This window comes from Ceratotherium simum, chromosome 9, assembly GCF_057802395.1.
Source record: "Ceratotherium simum simum isolate JZ-2026a chromosome 9, ASM5780239v1, whole genome shotgun sequence".
Taxonomy (NCBI): Eukaryota; Metazoa; Chordata; class Mammalia; order Perissodactyla; family Rhinocerotidae; genus Ceratotherium; species Ceratotherium simum.
The window spans coordinates 12694762-12720419 of record NC_141908.1 but is presented as its reverse complement, the minus strand read 5'-3'; the positions used below and the strand labels follow the sequence as shown (position 1 = coordinate 12720419).

Sequence of the window (25658 nt, the reverse complement as noted above, 5' to 3'; positions counted from 1 at the left end):
AATCGTCTCATTTGCAACAATATGGATGGACCTTGAGGGTATTATGTTAAGCAAAATAAGCCAGACATAGAAAGACAAACACCATACAATTTCACTCATATGAGGAAGATAAACACATGGATAAGGAGAACACATTAGTAGTTACCAGAGGGGAGGGGGGTAGGGGGTGGGTGAAAGGGATAAAGGGGCACATTTGTATGGTGACAGATAAAAACTAGACTATTGGTGGTGAGTACAATGCAGTCTATACAGAAACTGACATATAATAATGTACACTTGAAATTACACAATATTATAAACCAAAATGACCTCAATAAAATAATTAAAAAAAAAAAAAGAAATTGAAGCTGAAAAGTGTAAATATTTGCCTGAAGTAACATAGCCAGCAAATGATAGAGCTGGGATTCAAGCTTATATCTGTCTTACTCCAAACTTGAGCCCTTACCACTAAATTTAATTTTTCTCTTAGAATCAAAATATTTAGCATTTTGTAGTTTCTAAATTAAATGTGTATGTATAAATATATATCATATATCAATTATTATATAGTATATTTAATACAGTATATTATATATTATTTTAAATATATTTATATGTTATATATTGTTATATATTTATACATATATGGTGCTGTTCCAGACCAAATTTATTACTCCCAAACAGCTCACCACCCCAACTCTACCCTCAATGAATGCATCAATTCTATAGGTGACAACTCTTCTTCCTTTAATGGAATTAATCAATAAATCTTCCCACTTTTATCCTCTATACATACCCTTGATTCATTCTTTTCTTTTCATTCTCCTTGTCACTAATTTATTTGAAATAATTGAAACCAACTTACTGAGTGCCTATTATGTGCCAGGAAGGGTTCTAGAGCCCAAGGATAATACTCTGTCCTTAAGTAGCCCATAGTGTACTAGAAAAGAAAGATATTCAAGAGAGCACATCTCTATCCAGAGTGAAAGGAGCATCAGTAGAAATTGCACACAACACACAGGCAGCCCCTAGGATGGAGTGAGCAGCCCTGGCTTGGGGGTTTTTGGGGAGCCCCTCAGAGGGGGCTGCATTGAGGCTGAGTCTTGAGAGATAATGATAAGGAAGCTGACAGGTGGGCAAGAGTGAGTGGAGGCAGGGAGGGAGGGGGGGTGTGCCAAGCAACAGAGACCACTCGAGGGCATGAAACAAGCACTGTGAAATCCCGTCACTCTATTCCTGGATTACTGAAACAGCCGCCAGCTGGTCTCAATTCTCTCCCTTATCCAAGTCCACCTGAACACTGCTGACAAATAAGTCCTCCAAAAGGATAGCTGTGATCACCCCCTTGCCCTTCTCAAGAGCCTATATTGTCATAAATTACCAAATTATGCCCACACTGCAGCCTCTTATTTCAGTACCTTATGGATGATGTTCCCACATTTCCTTATCTTCGCTATTATCTACCCAGCTCCCCTTGAAAACTTCTGATGAGTCTACTTCCTTGCTGACAAGAGGTTCAATCCCACCTTACACCTCTGCTAAACCATTCCCCAACCAAATTTTATCCATGCTTAGGACCCACTTCCTGTGCCACATGTCCTTAGCCCTCTCTTGCCTGCTCCAGCTGCCAAAACTGCTGGGCAATTGGAATCACAGACTCAGGATTTTATTCACAAAAGGACCTCAGCCCCATTTAGTCTATCTTCCCCATCTGTCCATGGTTACTCGAGTAAGGGTCCATTCCTACCTTCACTCACTCAAGAAGTATTTGTGGGTCATCTATTATATATAATTCTTCTCAAACTAAATGTTCTCTATGGAACTCATTTTCTCTTCCCCTTTCTCCTGTTCACCACCATCCTCCAAACTGTTTTTTCTCTTCCTGTATTCTGTACAACACATCCCAAGTTGGACATTTCAGAATAATCCTCTACTCCTCCCTCTCTCTTAACTCTCACACCCAATTGGTCACCCAGTTATGTTAATTCTGTCTCACAAAATATATCTAAATTCACTCTGTTCTAGCCCCTTGACCTTCATAAGGTCCCCACCAAACCATTAGAGCAGCCACCTGCTTGATCATCTCACCTCTATTCTCTCCACTTCTGTCAGAGAGGTCTTCTCAAAACAGGATATCAAACATCTCCTGAGGGCCCACTGAACTCCAGCTACTGCACTGAGCACTGGAAGTCTAAACAGCAACAAAGGTGTCTTTAACTTCCACCAAAAATGCGAACATTTTGAGGGTGGGATCTTTGGCTAATTTAACTTTGTATTGCCAATTACCTGGCACATCATCATTGATTAACAGATACTAGTTTGAAAGAATGAGTAAATGAATGGAAATTTCCAGGTGTGAGTGGTCTCTAAAGATGAATGAAATTACATTTCTGTCTTCAAGAAGGTAAAATTAGCTAAGAAGTAAAGACCCAGACAACAGGTATAATATAGGTAGGTAGTTTGATAATGATGGTGGTCAGGGCAGGTCACCCCAAGAGGCACCACTCTGGTATGCAGATTATTTCGAGCTGAAGACAAGAAGGGCTCAGAAGACTCAGGAAGAACATTTGAGCTTCCCTTCCCAAATTGTTTAAAAAATTTTTATCATAAAAGGAAGGAGGCACTAAGAAAGGCACCAACAAGCTCATCTTATCAAAATTCTGTCTCTCCAGCCACATTCTCTATAGGTTGCCCTGTAAATAATTGTCTGACAAACATTTACATTTCCCTCTCCATGTGAATTGTCTTCTTCCCCTCTGAAATCCCAAACCGCTACCCCCACCAACACCTTCCATGCCTTTAGCTACAATACTTAAGCAAGCAGCTTAGACAGAATGATGAGTTGCTCAGCCCTCTGAGTTTCTCCCATGTACACATGTTATTAAACTTGGTATTATTTTCTCCTGCTAACCTGTCTTTTAATTATTTGGCCAGACATAAGAACCTTAAGGGAAAGGGCAGAGAGGGGACTCTCCCTCTTCCCCGACAATAAATTGCATGAAATCAGTTGGTGAAGAGTCAGACTTCTCATAGTTTTCACTATAGTAAAATAGCCAGGTAGCGGGTTGGGGTGTGGCAGCTTCTTCTCTAAACCCATTCTCCAAAAAGACTCCATTTTCAAAAAATCTTAAGGGAGTAAGTTGGCACGATGGTTGTTAAAATTATTACAGAAGGACTATGATGTGAATCCTGACGCTACCCTGGGAAAATATAGGGGAATTAAGCAAGGGGGGTGGGGAGATCCTGGGGTGTGCTCATGTGAAATAAAGAACCAGTGAAAACGACATGTTAAGAACTAAGACGTGGAACTTGCCAGCTTCTGGTTGGCAGCCACTCCCCCTATTTATTCTTTCACAAGGATTGTTTAGGAAGTGGCAAAAATCGTCTTTCAGAAAATTCTCTACATGCAATGTAGTATCTTGGATTGGATCCTGGGACCGAAAAAGGACATTAGTGGAAAAATTGGTGAAATCTAAATAAAGTCTCTAGTTTAGTTAATAGTATTATCAAGGTTAATGTCTTAATTTTGACAAATATATCATGGCTACATGAGTTGTAAACATTAGGGGAAACAGGGTGGAGGGTACTATCTTTGCAACATTTTTGTAAATCTAAAATCATGCCAAATAAAAAATGTATTAAAAATAAATCCCAATGCTGAACTGTTATTTCCACAACATACTGGTTAAGCAAGGGTCAGTCTGTGAGTCAATCATCAGTGGTCAGACTGGAAGACTCAGGGGAAGGTGGCCAAAGGAAGTTGTCTTTTTAAAGTTCCCATCCTTCCCCGAACACACACACTCCTACCACATTCAAGCCTCACTCTCAAGCCTGGCCCAGCCCCTGGACTCTCTGCCTTGCACAGCTGCTCCTGTGGTCCTGCATTGTTATTTATTGACGTACTAAGGCTTGTCTTTGCTAGCCTTTTCTCTGACCTCAGATCTTTGCATAGCACAAAAATACCTCCCACTCTGAGTAGCATGCTGCCCTCCTACCCACCTTTCTATATTATATTACATCATCTTGTTTTAATGTCTTCCCAGCATTTAGCTCAATATGAAATTACATTATCCACTCAGTTGTTTACCAGATTGATATCTGTTCCCCCCTCTCTAGGCAGTAAGCTCCCTGGAAACAAGCACCTTGCCTGTCTTGTTCACTGCTGATCCAGGGCTTAAAACAGTACCTAGCACAGAATAGATTTTTTTTAAGTAATGAATGAATACATTTCTTGAGAGAAAGGTTTCTGTTATGTACTTCTGTACCCTCTCCACCTCCTAGACCCACTGCAATAACAATGGCTCAGAGAATTGTGGCGATGCTCCCTAAAAGGATATCTCATTCTCACATCCACCAGTTCACTGAAGAAGACATTTCTTAAGCACCTGCCTGCTTAGTATAATGCAGAAATACAAAGAACCAGAGTCTGGTCCAGGAAAATCAAGCCACATGAAGGAAGCAACACCACACTCATTTATAGTAACATAGCACTATTTAAGTTCCTACATACTATGGAGTGGTTAACCTTACAGAAACTAGCATTTGAAAGTTCCCAGAAAATCACTTCAAGAATCCTAATGCAGTGATTGGAGAGAGTGAGTCAGTTATTTCTTTCTCAAATTCTAAGGGGTTTGTGAAATACACGGATTTCTTTTCCCAGTGAAGTAAGGCTTTTTTTATTTGAATAAAAAGAAACTACTTACAAACTTGCTTTTTATTTTACAGACACTTGTCTAAAGTTTAAGGATCTCAAATGAATCAAAATAATGGTGTGGGTAAGGTATGGTCCATATTGAATGTAAATATTGCTAGCAGGCAGGTAGAGGGCAGCATCTCCATTCCCTCCCTGCTCTGCCTGCCGCTAGCTCAGCACCTGTGCACAGTGGGTATGGAATGAAAGATCCATCCCCAACCTCACTCCCAGAGTATAGTGTTGACCTGTCATGTGCTTCCCTTATAGTTTACCATAATTGTCTAATTTTCTATCTTCTCCTTGTAAGCTCCGTAAACTTCACGAAGGTGAGCCGTGTCAATCTTATCCGCCATTCTATACCCAGCATTTGGCACACACCTATCACATACTCCTAGCATAACGATGCTCAAAAAATAATCACTAAATGAGTGAGTAATTGGTGAATGAATATATTCTGGGGAAGGAGATATCTGGAACAGGGAGACTCAGCAAGAAGTTTTAGATATATACTGAATAGATACTAAGATGGGCTCTAGCAGTGAGGGACAAAAGGATTATCAGAGGCACATGATTAATTGCCACCTCTCCAGACCTCACAGATATTTTCTGAAATCCAACGCAACGATACTCATTTGTTTACCAGACCTGGTCTTGGAAACTCACTTTCTTAAAGTAACTCCCACCCTCAATTTTGAGTTGTTCCAAGGTTATCTCTCCTTTCTCTCCTAAAAATCTAGAAAAATTGGCATGTAGCCTTACATACGACTCTTGAAAGGTTATCAACCCCTAAAATTAATCATTTCCATGCATCATAGGAGACCAGCTTCCCTAATCTAAACATCTTGAAAACACCCAAGCTGTGAGTTCTGTGGTCTTATGGAAATGACACTGCCAAACCTCACTATTAGCTGGAAAAGGTCACACCCTAGAGAAAAGGGAGTACTCTTCCATTACCACTACCAAAGCATTATCAGACCCACTAATTTAATCTACAACAGAATAAAATAATAATTCTGAGCACTTTCTATATGGAAGACATGCTAGTTGTAGCACCCAAGACTAATAGAGGTGAATCTCAAAGTCACAGACCTGACATTCAAGTGTGCAGTCATGAAAATGTATATGTATACTTATTGAGATAGAGATAGAAAGAGGGATGCATGTGTCTTCTGTGCTCTTTTATGTGATGGCCAGTCAGGGGTGGCCACAAGAGGAGACACAGGAGAGGCTCGGGATAACAAAAGTTATTATATTCACAGATTCTAGAAACAGGAGGCATAGCATGCCATGCAGAGCCATGTGGAAAAGCACCAGCATCTGTTAGGAGGCAGAAGGAAAAGGACCAAGGGGAGAGCCTGGGCCACAGGCTCCATGGGAGTTTCCTCAGGAAAGGAGACGTAGAGCAGGGTAAACAGTTTATGATTGGCTAATTTAAATAATTTAGGCAGGCTCTAAACTATTGGAGTGGCCCCTAGTTGCCTATTACCTGGCCCTCAGATAATTAAAGCAAAGGAATATTGCCTCCTGAGGTGTACAGGCTAGATAGAGGAAATATGGCTCAGGATTGGTTAGTTTGCTTATCAAAGGCATGCTCCAGGCTGAGTTTTTTGTCGTCTTAAGAATCAGCTAGTCGCCAAAGGGACAGTCTCTCCTCAGCCAGAAAAGGTTTTTTAAGACGTCAAAATATCATAATATACAAAAAATAAAAATATGAACAATACAACTTGTATATATAAGTTGATACATGTATTTAAACTGAGAAAGATGTGTCTATGTACATATGTGTATCTCTGTGTGTGTGTTTAAATTTCTGACTCATCCTTTAGCCTGCCTAGTCATGGACAATCTGAGCACATCATGATTTGTTTGTCTTGGTTTTCCAGTCCTATTGAATGTGATTTCTCAGTCGGTTCATTCGTATTCTGTTTAAACTCCCTCCCAGGTTTTCTCCTTCTCCCTTCCTCCCTGTGATGTGTCTAGTCCCCATGGGCTCATGCCCTGCCACTCCAAGTTTACAAATTAATCTAGTTTTCATTGGCCTTCCACTTGTTGTTCCTACCCAATTGATTATTGCCAGAAGGAATTTGAGCCAATTTATTGCCAAGGGGAATTGGGGCAAATTTTTAAAGAAAAATATCATTTTCTATATGAACTATCCCCATTTTTTAACATTAGTGCACTCTTCTTACCCCTCGCCCCCCCCAAAAAAAAGATGCCTACTAGCTACCTAAATAGTAATTTCTGTCTTGCATTCCTTGAGGGTCCATGAGTGATTTTTGGAGATTTATAAACCTCTGTTCTTCAAACTGCAGCCAACTCATTAACATTGCAGTAAAATCAATTTAAATGCATAGTAACCCAAATTTTTAATGGACCAAGAACAGAATAATTTAGGATGAAATGGCACGAAAAATATCAGAGTGAAATACAAAAGTACGGGTGTTGCTTTGAGAAATGCTGTATTAAGGTGTGCATGTATACCAAGTGACATGGAAAGTATATTTCTCATTAAAAAGAGTGGTCAAACAAGTCTGGACACACATATAAATGAAATTTAAGTTTTATTCAATTTTCCAAATCGTCCAGCATCCAAAGACGTCAGGAACATAAAAACGGAGACTCCCTAAAGCCCTCCGCTCCCCCTTGTTTCTTCAGCCTCCTCCGAGGCTAGACCAAAACTACTAGGACTCCCAGTCGCCCTATCACGCTGCCAGCTCTGCCACATGAACTCGGCTCGGGGTGGGGCCTCCATTCCCGCAGGGTGCGCTGCACAGCATCCGGTCGCCAAGGGAAGCACGGCGCACGCGCCCGGAAGTATTTCCGTCCGGACGCAATTTCTGATCCTCAGGCCGCGAGCTCTTCCTGTGACGTACTTCCGGTTGGCCGAGCTGCGCACGTGCGTCCCGAGAGGACGTTACGTCACCCGGGAGAGCTGAGAAGCCGGGCTGTGGCGCCGTGGTGAAGGAGCCTTACAGACAGTATGTCTCATCTACCGATGAAACTCCTGCGCAAGAAGATCGAGAAGCGGAACCTCAAGCTGCGGCAGCGAAACCTAAAGCTCCAGGGTGAGAGGCGCTGGGCTCGTGGCGTGCTCAGGGGCGAGGGAGCCCACGCGTGGGCCGTGGCGCGCGACGGCGACTGCGGGGCCGGGCGGCGCGGTCCCAGAGTCCCCGGGGCTCCAGGGCGGCGCGTGCAGCTGCCCCGAGAGCGCGTGTGCTTGTTGAGAGTCACCGGGAGGCCCGGGGCAGCCTCGAGTCGGGTCCTAGATCTGCCCCGACTTTTCTGAGCATCAGTTTGTCCTCCTTACAGAGTTGGAGCAGGAGTCCTCTTACTTCCCTTCCAGGCCTCCAGCAGTGCTTTCAGCTAAACCGGGCTTTTCCCCTTCCACCCTCCCCGTTCCGACTCCCTCCCAACCTGCAGGTCCCACCACATCCCCGCCCCTCACCCGTTTTCAGTCAGACACGTGGAACTTTCTCTTCTCTGTGCACCTTCTATTCATATCATCTGTTCAGTGTCTACGTTTTTTGAAAACCAGCTCAGTGTCACTCTTTTCACAGAGCTTTCCTGATACCGTTGCCTTCCCCTACCCACCTCCACTATTCTCTGTCTCCGCTCTGTACCGCTTCTTCATTTTCAGCTCTAAAGGTGTCTTCTGCACACACCCACCGCAAAGCCTCTCTCGTGCCCTGTCTTCCCATCACTCCCAACTTTAGGTTATAAATTCGTTAAAAGTGTTTACATATTGGCATCCTTCGCAAAGACTTACAAAAAGGATTTTACCTGAATATCACCTTTCTTGCCTAACTGATTTGCAAGTCCTTATTTTCTGACAGTGATTCAGAGATCGTGACGTTGTTGCCGTTAACCTTTTTGGGTCCTCTATAAGATATAGATCTCCGAGGGGAATGTTGAAGGTATAATGCCTTACCCCAGTTGGTTTTCGGCAGAGATTAGTTGAAAGAAATCCTGGAGGAGAGGACAGGTTTGTGGGTTTTAGGAATAATGTTTTTGAAGTTCCCTTACATTTCTGTTTCTTATAGAATAATACGGTGTTACTAGTTGTTGGTAAAAATAATTAAAGTAAAAGATGGTGTTTTCTTTTTCTATATTAAACTGGGCAGCTTTTGTAAAGACATTCTTAGGCATTTATATATGATAAGTATTTGACAAATAAGTAGTTTCATCAATAGAATTTTCAATTCACTAGAGTCTAGGAAAGTTGTGGTTGAACGTTTTGAATTTATATGAGAAGAAGTAGTTGTGTGAATAAGATATGTGTTTTTTAATATATCAGTTAATCATATATTCATCAAATACCTAACGTTAACATGTATGTTTTCTAACTACCATTGTCTAGTCCCATCTGTTTAAATATTTAACCTCATTGAAGTTTTCCTGTCCCAGACTCTTAAGGACAGAGATGTGGTTTTTTGAAGTTAAAAAATCAATGCAAATTTTCCTTTTCCATCATTTTTCCTTAAAGAAAATTTACTTGTCCTCTAGTAGAATACCATAAAATTGCAAGTGGTTTTAATAATGTACGTGAAAGAGAAGTAAAAGCTAAATCGTTTTAGTCCTGAAAGCCTTGGAATTTCTCATTTGACATTTCAGTGTTTCTAAGTAAACCTCTTCTTTGTCACAAAGTGTGTTCTGTTTTTAAACAGGGGCCTCCGACGTCAGGCTCTCAGAAACTCAAAATGGAGATGTGTCTGAAGAAACACTGGGAGGTGGAAAAGTTAAAAAATCCCTAAAACAGTCTAATAATGTGGGCCTGCCAGAAGCCCAAAATGGAGATATATCTAAAGAAACAGTGGGAGGTGGAAAAAAAAAATCACTAAGACAGTCTATGAGTGTGAGTTCATCAGAAGCCCAAAATGGAGATATATCTAAAGAAACAGTGGGAGGTGGAAAAAAAAAATCACTAAAACAGTCTATGAATGTGAGTTCATCAGAAGCCCAAAATGGAGATATATCTAAAGAAACAGTAGAAAATGTAAAAGTTAAAAAATCCCCCAAGAAATCTACCGTATTAACCAATGGGGAAGCAGCAACACAGCCTCCTAATTCAGAATTAAAAAAGAAGAAGAAGAAGAAGAAGAGAAAAATGGTGGATGATGCTGGGCCTGGTAGGTACTTCATTTTCTTTGAACTCAAGTTGTTCACACAGTTTTTCACAGTTATCACTCTGCCTTCCCTGTGTTATTATTGTCCACATGACATGCAGAAATTCCCTGTACTCGCTGGTATACCACAAACTAGCCTGGGAGCTAGAGGAAACGTTTGTGGGAGAGGAGTGCTTTTAACTTTTCTCAAAATACCGAGTACTGTGTCAAGCTTTTACGTTCCCTAACAGCCTTGAAGAAAACCTCACACTTACATAAGAATCTCCTTAGAATTCTAGAAATGTGCTCTTCTTTTTGACAGTTAGCTGGGCTTTTTACAATATATAGAACACAGACTATGGCATAATATCCTAGGTTTACCTTTTTGCAAACTGAATTGTGGAATTACTAAAGAAATCTGGGCTGGTAGTAGAATCTATCTTCTTTGGCCTTTGTGTATCATTGGGCTTTGCATTAATGATTCTTTTCATTTACTTTTCTGCCCCATTTCTTTTTTCCTACCATAAATTCCTCCCTTTGAAAGGAAACTTAGTGATAATTTGGATATGCGAAGTGTATAAAATAGCAGGAAACTTCTGAATAAATGGGACGTTAATTTGTGAGTAGAATGGCCAGGATAGTATTGGCGGTGGGGAGGGAAGGGCTATTTTCTTTTGGAAGATGATTGGATTTGAATAAGCTTAGGTGAAAGAACAGGCATAATGATTGAGATGTGAGCAAGCAGAGATTTCAAGGGAGGATAGAACAGGTGTCAGCAAACTATTCAGCCTTCCACCTGTTTTTATAAATAAAGCTTTATTGGAACACTGCAGTGCCCATTTGTTCACTTGGTCTTTGTGGTGACAGAGGCCATATGGCCTGCAAAACCTATAATGTTTATTCTCTGGCTTTCTGTAGAGAAAGTTTGCCAACACCTGGGTTAGAATGTCCTATTCATCTATCTCATCTGAAATAAAGGTTTCATTTAGAAAGAGCTTTGAACTTTTCCTAACATGCGTGGCTGTCTTCATGCTGCCAACAGATTAATAACATTTATAGGTTATAAGAAATTGCGTAAACAAAAAGTGAAACAAGATAGAGAAAAGCGTGAGGATTAGACATTACAGTTTTTATTTAAAGTGATTGTAGTGACTTTAGAATTTTTGTTCTGAGTGTGTCTAAGGAAGTGATATTATTTCTAGTCTCACCATTGAATGACAGAGCTGGGAGTTTTAACCCTATTGGTAAACTTTAAGAACTATTTTAAGGAAAAAAAGTGATAAGCCATGAAGACCAGCTGACAATATCCATGGCTTTTGAACACGTGGGTCCTGCAGAGTTGACTGTTTCCCAGAAGGGTAGTAGTAAGGTCCAAGGAAGAGGCCAGTCCTGGGCTACAAAGAGTCCTGAATTGTGGTCTCGGTTAGTTGTGTTCTAACTAGCTTCACTAATTGCCATAAATTTATAAAAGCCCAGCATGGTAGTTTACCTGTTTGACCCAGAGTGGAGCATTAAAGGGTGTGACGGGAGTAAGGCTGGAAAGGTAGTTTAGGACCACATTATGAAAGTCGTGAATGTACAGGTAGAAAGCCAGGAGGCCCTGCGTTTCCTCATCTCACCACTTACTTCATTCAAGGAACAGGCCGGTTTATCACCCAGCTAAGTGGGTATTGCCGTTGCTTTGTAGTCTATCTCTAGTAACATGAAGAGCCTTTGGTTTTCTGTTCATCTTTAAAACAAAATTAGCTTTTTTAGAAAGTTTATGTTTAATGGTATAGGAGGGAAAATCATTGCTTATTAGGAGTTTTTAAATAATTTATGGTCGTGCATTACTTAACAATGGGGGTACATTCTGAGAAGTGCATCATGAGATGATTTCATCATTGTACGAACCTCATAGAGTGCACTTACACAAACCTAGATGGTATAGCCCACTACACACCTAGGCTGTTTGGTACTAATCTTATGGGAGCACCACTGTATATGTGGTCTGTCATTGACCGAATTGTCATTATGCAGCTCATGACTATATTAATCACATGCCCTTTTTTTCCTCAGTGAAGTATATAGGACTCCGTGTAATTAGTATATTTAAATTGTTCGGTTCAACTTTCTAAATATTTCTTGGTCACTTAAGATGGTATAATATATTAAGAAACCTCAGAAATTGTTTTGTTGACAAATCTGCATGTCCCCGTGGGTTTTTAAATATAACCAAATCTTTAATCATAAAAAAAGAGACATTCTTAGCAAGCTTTTGAAAATATGCTCCTTCACATTACACATCTTTTATTTTGTGATCTCATTTGATACTTTTATTTTAAGAAATACATTTGGGGGGGGGTTTGTCCTTTAAAACCAAAGATACCAAAAAAGCAAAAACTGAAGACAAAGGGGAATCTGAAGAAGGCGCCCAGGCTCCTGAACAAACAGAAAACAGCGTGGAGAAGCCAGGTGATGAGGAGGATGACAGTGAAGTGCCCAGCCTGCCCCTGGGACTAACAGGTAACTTCCAGAAAGCTTTCCTGATGGATCTTTAAAATGTCATGCCTCTCTGAATTATAGGATTTGAAGGTTCAAGAGTGACTTAATTTACCTGGAAAAAGTAAGTATTGACAAGAAACGTATTTATATCTAACAGCTTTTTATCTTCCTCATTGTGTGCCTTAGTTCTTGTTGATTCCCTATTTTTTTCCTTTTCTTCATTCCTAACACTAAATATTTTGATGTGTACACAAATGTCTTCTGGGGTCCTTTGTTCCTTTGGTTTGTCATTTTTAAAGCTCATTCCATGTTGTAGGAAAATCATGGGCCCAGAAATCTGGAGCCCAGAGATTTTAGTACTGGTGCAGTTACAGTAAGGAAAGAAGGATGAAATTAACATTATTGAGGGACTTGTGCCAGGCTGACCTCCTTTGGCCTTTGTTTCTTTGTCTGTAAAGTCAAGAGTTTAGGGTAGAATCAGTTGCTGCTAACCAGAAATGTCCAGGAGTTACTGGAGTTGTTTGGTTTGAGTTTTTTGTTTGTTAAAATATTAAGGCCCAACCTCAGACCTGCTCGATCAGAATTGCAAAGGTTATGGCAGTGGTTCTCAGCCAGGGCAGTTTTGCTTCCTGGGTGGGGTGACCAGCTCATCCTGGTTTGCCCAGAATTTGACCAGCATTGAAAGTCCTGCATCCCATAAACCACCTCTGTCCCAGGCAAACTGTGAGGATTGGCCACACCTTTTGGTTGTCAGAACAGCGGACAGGCTACTGGCATTTAGTGAGTAGAGGTCAGGGATGCTGCAGAACATCCTATAACGCATAGGACAGCCTCTCACAACAAAGAATTATCCAGCCCAAAATGTCAGGAGTGCCAAGGTTGGCAATACCTAGGATAGAGCCAGGACTTGTATGGGGTGGGGAGCTCCCCAAGGACTTTTGATGCCTTCCCCTGCTAAAGATCCACAGCACACTGGATATGTGGGATCAGCCTTACAGACTGTGTCTGTATCTGACTCTTCTCAGTTGTCTCTTTTAGAGTGAAATTAACTGCTCTTTTGATTGACTTCAAACTCAGTTTTTATTATACTAAATGTTTTCACTTTTTATTTCAGATTTATTAAACATTTCATTTCTCTCTGAACTCTCTCCCACCCCAACAGCCTTGGCATTTTCATTTCATACCAGTCCCTTGATTTTACCTCCTCTCCATCCCTTATTATTTTGTTACACTAGGCTCTGGACTTGAAATTATACAGCCATCAGCAGTGGAGACACTTCAAAAGTATAGGATCTTTTTCTTAATATATGGGAATGGTTGGGGATTAGTGTTTTCTTACTGGAGGAAGCTCTTCTAAGCTTGATTGCAACCCAGTAATGCTTTCAGGCAGCAAAACTAATTTAGGCAATTAGTTTGCCTAAACTAATTAGTCAGTATTGACTATTAAAAAAAGATAAATTTGCTAATGATAAACTATCTTCTGTTTAGGAGCTTTTGAAGATACTTCATTTGCTTCTCTGACTAATCTTGTCAATGAAAACACTCTAAAGGCAATAAAAGAAATGGGCTTTACAAACATGACTGAAATTCAGCATAAAAGTATCAGACCACTTCTGGAAGGCAGGTATGATTAACACTGATGTTTGGGCATTAGTATCTATTTTTAGTGCTAGTAGTTTGGAAAGGAAATGCCAGTATGTTCTGTTGATTTTGCACTGTCTGTTGGGTCACATACCCAACCTGCATTAAAGACTTTAAGTTATTTACTGATGTTTGAAGAAAGTATTCACTTCTGTTTTATAGCATGATTCTTATTCTTGAGTTGGGTATTTAACGCAGGTGATAGCTTTCAGTGGTAGAGAGGTTTGGGACTTTGTCTTTCTTCTTCATGTTCTAGCGCTGATGCCCAAAACATACGTGATAGTAACGTGGTAGGTGTTCAGTAAATGACTTGTTGAATGAGTAGACTAAATGTCTCTCTCCTTGCCTTTTTTAATATTTAGGGATCTTCTGGCTGCTGCAAAAACAGGCAGTGGCAAAACCCTGGCATTTCTCATCCCTGCAGTTGAACTCATTGTTAAGTTAAAGTTCATGCCCAGAAATGGTAAGTCTTTGTTCTGATTTCTTCTCACTAGTATTGTAGCTGTTATGGACTTGTGATAATTACAGTTTGGCTTTTACCGTATATCATTTTTTCCATTTTAGGAACAGGAGTCCTTATTCTCTCACCTACGAGGGAACTGGCCATGCAGACTTTTGGTGTTCTCAAGGAGCTAATGACACACCATGTTCATACATATGGATTAATAATGGGGGGCAGTAACAGATCTGCTGAAGCACAGAAACTTGCTAATGGGATCAACATTATTGTGGCCACACCAGGCCGTCTCCTGGACCATATGCAGGTAAGAGAACGCTGTGATGTAGTACCTGGCTCATTGTCTTGTGTGAAACATAAACTTGACAGCTAACAGTTTTTCTTTGTCTTGTTAGAATACCCCAGGGTTTATGTATAAAAACCTTCAATGTCTGGTTATTGATGAGGCTGACCGTATCTTGGATGTTGGGTTTGAAGAGGAATTAAAACAAATTATTAAACTTCTGCCAAGTAAGTAGGTAGCATCTGCATGTGGTTTGCAAAGTAGTAGTTGGAAGTAGGTGAGGATTGTTCCTAGATGAAACCTGTTAATACCAGGATTTTAATATAGCCAAGAGAAGTTGTGCCAGTCAGCTTTAGAGGTAGTTTGCAATACACGATCAAACTTACTAGTAACTTATTACAGTGGTTTTGCCATTTTAGAGGTTATAATGCAAGTTAAACAGTCCTAACCTGTCATTCCCATGTCGCCGTCGCCCCCCCATCTTACTTTTTCTTATCTCATTCTGACGTCTCCCAGGTAGCCGTGGACTTGTGGCCTTTTGTGTTATATTTGAGTTGTACATACCTTGGTTACAGTACTTGCAACATTATAAACTGCTTATATCTGTGATAAGATCATGGTCTCATTCATTATACAATTTGTTTTTAATGCTTTATTGAGGGAAAATTGACATAATAATCTGTACCTATTTTAAATAAACAATTTGATAAGTTTTGACATGTTTACACCTGTGAAACCATCACCACACTCATACAGTGAACATCTCCATAACGCTCAAAAGTTTCCTTGTACACCCTTGTAATCCCTCCCTCAAACTCTCAGTAGGAACAACCCTTGCCTGCTTCCAACAACTGCTCACACACGTCTCTCTCTCCTAGGAAACTGTTGATCTGCTTTCTGTTACTGTAGATCAGTGTGCATTTTCTAGAGATTTATATGAATGAATATGAATCATACAGTATAACTTTTTGTCTGCTCAGCAAATTCTTTTGCGAGTCATCCATGCTGTTACATCTGTCAGTAGTTCTTTACCTTATTCCTCAGTAGCATCCCATTGTTGAATATACCACAACTTGTTTATCCGTTCAGTTGTCGATGGATGATTGTCCTGTTTACAGGTTTTGGCTATTACAAATAAAGTTGCTGTGAACATTCATCTACAACTCTTATTCTGGGCATATATTTCCTTTTTGTCTTGGGTAACTACCTAAGAGTGGAGTGGCCGATGTGTGTTTAACTTGTACCATTTTACATTCTCATCAGCAATGTGTGAGAATTCCAGTTCTTCCTATTAAGTCTTGAAATTAGGTAGCATTAACCCCCACCTTTGTTCTTTTTCAAATTGTTTTGGTTATTCTTGTTCTTTGCATTTCTATATAAATTTTAGAATCAGTTTGTCAATTTCTACCCCGTAAAAAAAATTTCTACCCCCTAAAAGTTCTGGGATCTTGGTTGGGATTGTATTGAATATAGATCATTGGTGAAAGGCAATATTGAGTCATTCAACCGGTGAATAGGTATACCTCCATTTATTAGCTCCTTAATTTATCTTAACAGTGTTTTAGAGTTTTCAGTGTACAGATTTTTTCACATCTTTTGTCAGATTTATCCCTAAGTATTTCATTAAAATTTCAATTTCAAATTGTTCATTGCTTATACGTAAATACAGTTAATTTTTTTTTATTTTGATCCTGTATCCGGCAAGGTAATTATTACTAGACTCAACTGGATTGTTCATTATGACCTTCCAGATGAAGCTAGCCATTGGATTTTCTACATAGGCAGTCATATCATCTACAGATGAAAAAATGAAATTCATCACTTAATTTTTTTCTCGCTTGACTGCACTGGCCAGAACCTCCAGTACAACACTGAATACAAGTGGTGAGAGAAGACGTCTTTGTCTTATTCCTAATCTTAGGTGGAAAGCATTCATTCTTTCACCACTAGATTTTTTGTAGATGCCCTTTATCAGATTGAGGATGATCCCTTCTGTTCGTAGTTTGTTGAGATTTTTTTAATCACAAATAAATGTTATATTTTGTCAAATGCTTTTTCTGTGTCTATTGAAATGATCAGATGTTTTTTCTTTAGTTTGTTAATGTGGTAAACTGTGTTGGTTAATTTTCAAATGTTAAACCAACCCTGCATTCCTAGAATAATGCATTATGATGCATTGTCCTTTTTTATATATTGCTGGATTCACTTTGCTAAAGTTGTGTTTAGTAATTTTGTATTTATGCTTATGAATCGTTGGGTTTTGGTATCAGGGTAATGGCTGGCTTCAAAGAATGAGTTGGGAAGTAAACTTTCTTCAGTGACCTGGAGAATTTGTGAAGAATTGGCAATATTTCTTCCTTAAATGTTTGATAGACTTCACCAGTGGAGGCCATTGGGGCTGGAGTTTTCTTTAGATGAAGATTCTAACTACAATTTCTGTAATAGATACAGGCTATCTGGGTTTTCTGTTTCCCTTCGAGTGGGCTTTAGAAGTTTGTCTGTCAGGGAAATTGTCCATTCTATCTAAGTTGTCAGATTTAAAGATATAGAGATGTTCATCATATTCTCTTAATATCTATAGTAATGTCATGTCTCACATTCTTGCAAATTCTACTTAGAGCATTTGTAGTTGTGAAGCAATTCTAAAGATTCCCTGAAAGATTTTGGTTATTGTTATATGCATCTGTTTCAGCACGCAGACAGACCATGCTCTTTTCTGCCACACAAACCCGAAAAGTTGAAGACCTGGCGAGGATTTCTCTGAAAAAGGAGCCGTTGTATGTTGGTGTTGATGATGATAAAACTAATGCAACAGTGGATGGTCTTGAGCAGGTAATTTGTGTCAATATGTTAAATTTTAAGGATCTTCTTTGGTGTTTCCTTGTAATTGTTTGGATGATCATCCAGAAAGCAGATGGATTAATGAACTTTTAATTCAAATATAGTAAACTTGGGTATTGCATCTCTGGCTCTTCTGATGTACAGTATCTTGAACTCTGAATAATTTGATCAGCTCTCTTTACTCTGTTTCTTAGTACTGCTTGCCATGTGGGAGGTTATTAATCACTACCAGTTGTAGGTGGAGTAAAAGAAATTTGTTGTTTAATAATCTCTTGCTCTAAGACGTGAGATGAGTTAGAAGATGGAGAGACTGGTTTCACCCACATAGCTGTGGAAAATTGGAAATGAGGTGACAAAGATCCAAACTAGGTTGATTAAAAATAGAACTTTAAGATTGAATCTTTTGATGAATAAAATATTTTCCTATAACGATTTAGCTTAAAAACCTTTCATTTGTTGTTTAGTTTTTAAAAATATATTCACCCAGCTTTGTTATCTTGTTTAGGACAGTGCACTTAAGCTGTGGCTATTTGAGATCTTGCTATTTATTAAGGACCTTTTAAAAAATCTTTGGTGGGCCTTGAGGGTTCTGATTAATGGAGGTGTTAATATATTATGGTTGCAAGAACTATTGATAACCAGTAGTTGGAGAAATATGAAAAATATTCAGTACCCAGTGTTTGCAGCCAGTAAAAGGGATCAAAAGAGCTAAAATTAGTCTTATCTTACGAATGCTTTGTTACAATGAAGGCAGTAATTTTGTTATAGGTAAGGCATGACAGTGTGTGTATGATGTTTGTCTGTGCTCTCTATCAAATTATATTGGTTCAAGGAACTGAAAATGTCCATTTGATTATTTTGTATCTCTTCACTTGAACTGCTTCTAGGGATATGTTGTTTGTCCCTCTGAGAAGAGATTCCTCCTACTCTTTACATTCCTTAAGAAGAACCGAAAGAAAAAACTAATGGTCTTCTTTTCATCCTGTATGTCTGTGAAATACCACTACGAATTGCTGAACTACATCGATTTGCCTGTCTTGGCCATTCATGTAAGTGATTATGAGGAGTTTATTAAAAACAGGTTCTGCTTATCAAGTTAAATAGATTGTGGGGTTTCAGGTATTACGCTCTCCTCTAAACAGTTCTGAGTAGTTCAGTCAACATTGGGTGATTGATCCTGTGTGGAGGGAGCGTTGCTGGGTGTGGAGGAGTGAGGACCACCAAGGAATAAGAGACGCTGTCCACTTGGGTAAATAGGACATAGGCCAGGGAGTGAACTTGAAATCAGGTTAACAGGTCCACAGTTTGGGGGTCCTGCATCTAGACCTCCTAGAAACAGCTGCAAGTTTCTAGCTCTAATGGATGTTTTGATTTGATTCCAGGGAAAGCAGAAGCAAAATAAGCGCACTACCACGTTCTTCCAGTTCTGCAATGCAGATTCAGGGATATTGTTGTGTACAGATGTGGCAGCTAGAGGGCTGGATATTCCTGAAGTTGACTGGATTGTTCAGTATGACCCTCCAGATGACCCCAAGGTAACGGGCATCCTTGGGGTTTCTCCAGAATGGCTCTACATTAAGGAATGTACTTACTCTCCAGATTCCCTGAGAAATACCACATTTCACATTCAAAGGTTTATCCCTGGGTCATTCAGGTCATGTTTTATTGTACAGTGATTGCAGTGTTTCTCTGGTGCTGATAATATTTAGGGCTTTTGCAGGACCCAAAGGGCATGTGCAAGGAGATTTGAGAGGCATCAGTGAGACTTAAGTTAGGAATATTATATGCTTGGGATGATCTGTGAAGAGCAGTAGGTGTCAGAAGGAAATAAAATTTGCTTACAGAGATAGATAAGATTCTGTGGTATATGTAATAAAATAAGTTATATTAAGTATGTTAACAAATAATAGATTATATAAATTATCAGCCGGCATTTAAACGTGTTTTAAAAAGCCATTTTGAGGATGAATCACACTTAATAGTCATTTTGCTAGATCATAGAGTTAATGTGAGTATCGTGTCCAGCCTTCTTTCGGGCTTGGTCGTTGCCCTGTTACCTCTTTGGAGATGGTGCAGGCAGAAGGAATGACAGACTAGCTTTGGGGAACGTGGTGAAGGTCTGTGTGGCACAGCCCTGGAGAAATAGCACCATCTCATCCAGATGTGCTGACACAGTTCTGTCCACTACCGTGCACTCCTGGAAGTGCACACTGCCACAGGTTCTGTGGAGGTTAGTGTATTAACTCAGATTTTCTCTCTTCACCAAAGGAGTATATTCATCGTGTGGGTAGAACAGCCAGAGGCCTAAATGGAAGAGGGCATGCCTTGCTCATTTTGCGCCCCGAAGAATTGGGTTTCCTTCGTTACTTGAAGCAATCCAAGGTAAAGATCTTGGCTTGGAAAATCTTAAGTTGAGAACAGATTCCTCTTGATAGGCATTGTTTGCCAGTGCAGATGGCCTTAAGCACCATTTCTCGATGTGTCCGAGGAGTCATGAGTCATTGCAGGGCGATTAGAACAGTTGTTACAGTGAGTAGTTAAGCAAAGGAGATTTTACATGGGTCCAGCCCAGGAAATGTGAACAGAAAGAGCTACCCACACAGCTCAGTCCTTGAGCTCGTTATTGCTCAGCAGTGCATCTTGTGTGCCCAGGCTCTCCTTTCCCATTCTATACAGCCCTGTTTGAAACCTCTTCCACTCCTTCTAAGCTCCCTCACACCTGATCATCTCCACCTCCTGCAGTCTTCTCCACGTCTCTTCGTCCTGACGTCTTTCCCTCTCACCTCACCTGAAGCTGTGGGGATCCCCATTCACTCCTACCTCTTCCTCTCCTCCTGTCCCTTGTTCGTCAACTCTGTGTTTTACCTTTAATCTCTCCCTGGCAATTGGCTCTTTACTATCTCAGGTCTGACTAAAAAAAATAACTTCAGGGACCGGCCTTGTGGCCAAGTGGTTAAAGTTCTGCAGGCTCTGCTTTGGCAGACTGTGTTCACAGGTTCGGATCCCAGGCACGGACCTCCTCCACTCATCAGCCATGCTGTGGTGGCATCCCACGTACAAAATAGAGGAAAACTGGCATAGATGTTAGCTCAGGGCTAATCTTCCTCACAAAAAAAAATTAACTTCAACCCTAAACCCGTTCTCCTACCACCACCTCCAGCATGGCTACTCCTGTTGCCTTTCTTCAGTCTGCCATTTTGAAAAGTGGTTTGTATTTTCTCCATTTGTTTTCCACTCACTCTGATCTCCAGCCCACCCTAATCTGGCTTTGGCCTCATTCTGTCCACCAAATCTGAATTCAGTAGAATCATAAGTGGCCTCTTTGTTATTAGATCTTGTGAACACTTGTCAGGCCTTCTCTTTCCTGACGTTTGCCTCCTCTGGCCTCCCTGGCACAGTGTTGCCAGGTAGATTTTCCTCCACCCCGCAGCTAGGTGCAGTTGCCCAAAATTGCCCTATAGCCTTTGTACTTTTTCTCTAGAATGCCCTTTTCCTGGATCTTTGGATAGCTTCTGGTTTCAACTAGCTGTTATCTCTTCTGAAAGCCATCACTGATCTCCTTCATGTTCCCACAGCACAAGTGCTCATCGAGTTGTCATCTCATCACTTATCTGTCTCCCTCACAAGACCAAGCTCTCTGAGGGTGGGTCCATGACTTGAGCAACTATCCACCCCTCCAGCTCCTAGCACAGATCTGGCACTTTCCAGTTATCTAGTAAGTGAGGGCTGGTAAGAAATCTTTCCTTCCTGTAGGAGTTTGTGGTCATCATGACCTTGGTGTCACAAACTCCAGTCACAGGGTAGTGTGGTGTTAGGGCAGCTCTCCTGACATGGAAAGAAGGACTAGGGGTCCTTCTAACAAGAAGCTTCCAAGGGCTTCATTGACTCATTGTCCCTGTCTAGTTCCTTGCCTTTCCTTTTAGGAAGCTTTCATAGCACAGTTCATGTGCAGTTAGCAGAGGTGAGATAAGACTCTTTCATTGGCATTGGGAGACAAGAGGAAGCAGATGTCTGTCCCAAAGGGAATTCCCACAGGCCTAGTTGTCCTTCCATCATTTCCCAGCCATTCATAAGACACTTGTCACTTCTCTCATTCATCTGAAAGTCTGAATGTTGATCCATCCTGGTTTACTAATCTTCATGCTTTTGTTTTCTAGGTTCCATTAAGTGAATTTGAGTTTTCCTGGTCCAAAATTTCTGACATTCAGTCTCAGGTATGCTTTTTTTTTTTTTAACCTGGTAGCCTTAGCTTCATCCCAGCACTGCCATCCCAGTGTTTCATGGGCGGCCATTGTCCTCCGCATCTCCCTTTTCATAAAATGAGAAGTTCGGACTGTGTGATCTTGTAGCTTACTGCATTCCTGTGCTCTCTACCTTGTTCCAGTCCGTAACTTCCAAGAACTTGGTCATTATTCGTACTGCAGCCTGATTGTGCATATATTACAAAGCTTAGAGCAAGTGTATTGGAACAAACGTTTTTTACAGAATGATTTTGTTTTAATATGTATGCAGTCTGCTTTTTTATTTTATTAAAACCAATGTGTCTTTCCATTTCAGCTTGAAAAATTGATTGAAAAGAACTACTTCCTTCATAAGTCAGCCCAGGAAGCATATAAGTCATACATTCGAGCATATGATTCCCACTCTCTGAAACAGATCTTTAATGTTAATAACTTAAATTTACCTCAAGTTGCTCTGTCATTTGGTTTCAGGGTGCCTCCTTTTGTTGATCTGAGTATCCTTTTCTTTGTTGTTATGAATTCTTCCAGAACCTAGGGGACAAGAGCTTGACGGAGAGCCGTTTGGGCTTAGCTCTTGGGTTGGTGTGTGCTCTGGCTGAGGCCTGGAGGCCCAGCTGTTCATCCTGGTCCCTGTCTGCATGTCTGTGCTGGCACGGAGTAGGCAGGGATTAATTATCAGAGTGGGGATTGCAGAAACAAGACAACTTATGACTTAGGGCTTAAAAGGGACACAAGAATTTGACTGGCAAACAGTGGGAGCCAGAGGGAGTTGTGCATTCCAGAGAGAAGCACAGAGGGATAAAATTGCAGGGCTCCAGCAGTTATGAGGCCTCGCTGTACGAGGTATGTGGAGGAGCAGGATGCCCTGAAGCTGAAGACTTTGTGTCCTCTCAGAGCCACTGAAGGACGTCATACAAGGAAGCTGCAAGATCAGCAAAAGAAAAGAAAACTTAAGTGCTGCCTAAGATAAAAGGCAAAGGGAATAGCTCCAGGTGTTTCTGTTGTAATGTGTGCTTTATTATCACGTTTTCAGCAGAAGAAGCTGAACCAGCTAAAGTGAGGCCTGTTCATTAACACAGGCAGTAACTCCCGAGGGAACTAGAGGACCAAATTTGGGTCACCATTCCCATTGTAGGCATCGAGTAAATGTCTGTTGTAATGAATACATGTTGAATCATGTGAAAGGAACAGCTCCTTCACTTGGTTAAGCATTCCTGAATCAGCTCCGAGCAGAGGTGCAAGTCATTTGTTTTGACACTGGCAATATTTTTTATTGTGTTCCTGTAAACTTGCAGATTTACTTCTTAACTCATTATAAGTAATTGTCTTCCGTTTTGTTGTGTGGAGGAAGAATTAATATGACTGTTACACACTGGGCTTAAAAATCATATCTGCTAATTTTAGTTCACAATTACTTGGCCTCTCCTAATTTTCTGCAAGTTTGTTGCACAGGCGTATGTTGACACGTTTTCATCGTTGAGGGAAAGGTTGTGGTAGAGGGACAGTGGTTAAACAGAGGGACAGAGGAACAAACCAGAGATACATCCTGGTTTGTTCTCTGTGTATATGTCAGATTGGAGTTCATTATCTTGGTGTTGCTTGATTTCCTTAACATTCACCTTTAGACGTGAACAGCAATGAAGGCAAGCTTAGAAAGAGAGGAGGCGGTGGTGGATTCGGCTACCAGAAAGCCAAGAAAGTCGAGAAGTCCATAATCTTCAAACACATCAGCAAGAAATCCTCTGACAGCAGGCAGTTCTCTCACTGAAGACACTCCTTTCATCGTGAATAGCTTTGTCCTGAAATGGATTTTTTCTCTTTGCTCTAACAAAGGAATGTTTGTAACTGTAGGATCTGGTGGCCTGCTCTGACGAGGGTATAAGTGGACTTGGGTTGCAAGCACTAAGACTCTTATTCCCAGCGAGTCAGTCTTATTTCAGGAATATAAAACAGTCCAGTTTTTCTTGATTGCCCAAGGGCAAAGCAAGGGATCTTTTTGGTCTTTGTTATGATGATAGAACATTTTAAGTTTAAATCTTTTTCCCCCCAAATTTGTCATTGTTTTAATATAATTCTTTTTGTGCCTTTCCTTCCTGGAGTCTGGAGATCTTTGCGGCACGGATTGCTGTGCAGCCTGCTGTAGAAGGCAGGTGACCGAGTCCACCACACAGGTGGTGGTGCTGGTGGCAGTGCAGAAAGTTGTCTCGGTTTATGTTTTGGTTTTGGTTGTTTCTTGGATCTTAACAGTAGTTCTTGACCCCTGCTGAAAATGCTGCCATGTCACGGGGCAGACAGCTTTGGGAGATACCTAAGATGCATGTTCGGTTAAAGGCGGCATCAGTTTTTATATACTAGATTTTTTATGCCAGATTTTAAAACAGTGAGCATTTCTTGGTTTTGTTTTTTTCAAGATCAAGAAATGTGGGTTGTCATTGTTATTTGGATAAAGCACCCCTAGCAATCCTAACATTTGAGTGGGGGGCAAGAATCAGATTTTTGAGCCTCATTTACACCATTATAGGCATAATAATCTGTTTTCCATTTGGTAACTTGGTAAAGACTTTAAAAAAAGAATAGGCACAGAGAGTGGTGACACTCCTCATTCAGCCTTGGGTCAAGTGGTTTAGATTTGGGTGAGCCCTCCCAACTCTGCAGAGTACTTCGAAGGCAAGGCCGACTCGTAGCAGATTTAAAGCCAGGCCATCCAACAATGCTGAGCACACATAAAGTTCGTATCTTTTTGAGAAAAATTACCTCTTCCAGATCCATGAAACAAAAATAGATGTATAGTGGAAATTGGAAATGAACCGAGGTCAGAAAGAGCAGCACAGAGAGTGGTTTAGTCAGATGGGGATTTTTGTTATAGGAGCTGTTGATTTCTAGTGTGTTTTACATTTTATGTTTTCTAGTGTATTTTATAACTACAAAGTGGTATTACATTTTGTAGCAAATCAAAACCAAAGTGCTAGCATCGTTTTGCTATTGTGCCAGTTAATATTTATAGACTCCTAAGTACACCGAGAACATCAAGTTAGAGGAAACAGTCTAATAAATAGCATTTCAGTAGGAAAAGGAACGATGTTCTGCACGTGGGCACGAGCACTGTCACCCTAGCTGGGCCTGTCCTGGGTTTCAGACCTCAACTGCTGGACTCCTCGTGATTAATTACTGTTTCTCTATCCAGTAACTTGTTTTTCTCTTGTTTTAGAAATAATCGTGTTTCAAAAAATATACAAAAGCAAAAGGAAGAATATTTAATTACTGAACAGAAATAAATACTGTTGATATTTTGGTATATAACCTTCCAGTGTTTTGTATACATACTTTTTAATTTTTTTGTTAAGTGAAGTCATCCTGTACCCACTATTTGTAACCAGCTTGTTACATAACATGTCACTTGCCCGTGTCATTAAAAAAATTACATGAGTTTTGTATTTCACTGATTGCTATGCTTTGTTGACCTTGCTTGGTCGGCCTGGATTTGGATTCTAGACACCTGCTTGTCCCAGGCTGGCTCTCCTTGTCTCAGCATGTCTAGTGCCTCGTTCGTCTTGCCATTGTTGACCTACACTATGAGTAAGTCAGTCTACAGAGATGTTGTGAGAAAAGTAGATAAGCACAAGATAGAAAGATCGTTCCTACTGTACTAATGGCTTAGTAGTCCAGACAACCAGATGACCAACCTGGCCAGGATTCAGATGTGAGGGAGCCAGTTACTAGAATCAGATACAGGGTCAGGGCAGCACCATCTACAAGGCTCATTTGCACAAGGAGAAGGGATCCTTAGGTTCCTGTGCTAAGAACACAGCTGCTGGTGGCATATATGGGGCCGTTAACTTGCCAAATGGGATTAAGTGGCTTCAACTAGGAAGGTTTGGCAGCATGGGCTGGGAGCCAAGCAGATCACTACAAGCAAATAGAAACCTTTGGGTCTCCT

General features: G+C 40.6%; 1 protein-coding gene across 1 annotated transcript; it reads left to right on the top strand.

The window, feature by feature from the left end:
• Positions 1 to 7570: 7570 nt before the first annotated feature.
• On the top strand, positions 7571 to 25160 carry DDX18 (DEAD-box helicase 18). The gene is made up of 14 exons (XM_087435063.1): positions 7571 to 7737; positions 9337 to 9798; positions 12139 to 12279; positions 13747 to 13882; positions 14262 to 14362; positions 14464 to 14663; positions 14752 to 14866; positions 17332 to 17471; positions 18368 to 18529; positions 18863 to 19015; positions 19749 to 19862; positions 21638 to 21694; positions 22038 to 22215; positions 23347 to 25160. Exons 1-14 carry the CDS (start codon positions 7653 to 7655, stop codon positions 23487 to 23489), a joined length of 2187 nt encoding a protein of 728 aa, XP_087291189.1. The 5' UTR covers positions 7571 to 7652; the 3' UTR covers positions 23490 to 25160.
• Positions 25161 to 25658: the final 498 nt, after the last annotated feature.

Excerpts from the sequence above, each read along its gene's own strand:
- DDX18 (XM_087435063.1), top strand. The coding sequence starts at position 7,653 with ATGTCTCATCTACCGATGAAACTCCTGCGCAAGAAGATCGAGAAGCGG. Across the intron at positions 9,799-12,138 it reads GGTGGATGATGCTGGGCCTG|ATACCAAAAAAGCAAAAACT; the intron begins GTAGGTACTTCA and ends TTAAAACCAAAG. Across the intron at positions 21,695-22,037 it reads TTTCTGACATTCAGTCTCAG|CTTGAAAAATTGATTGAAAA; the intron begins GTATGCTTTTTT and ends TTTCCATTTCAG.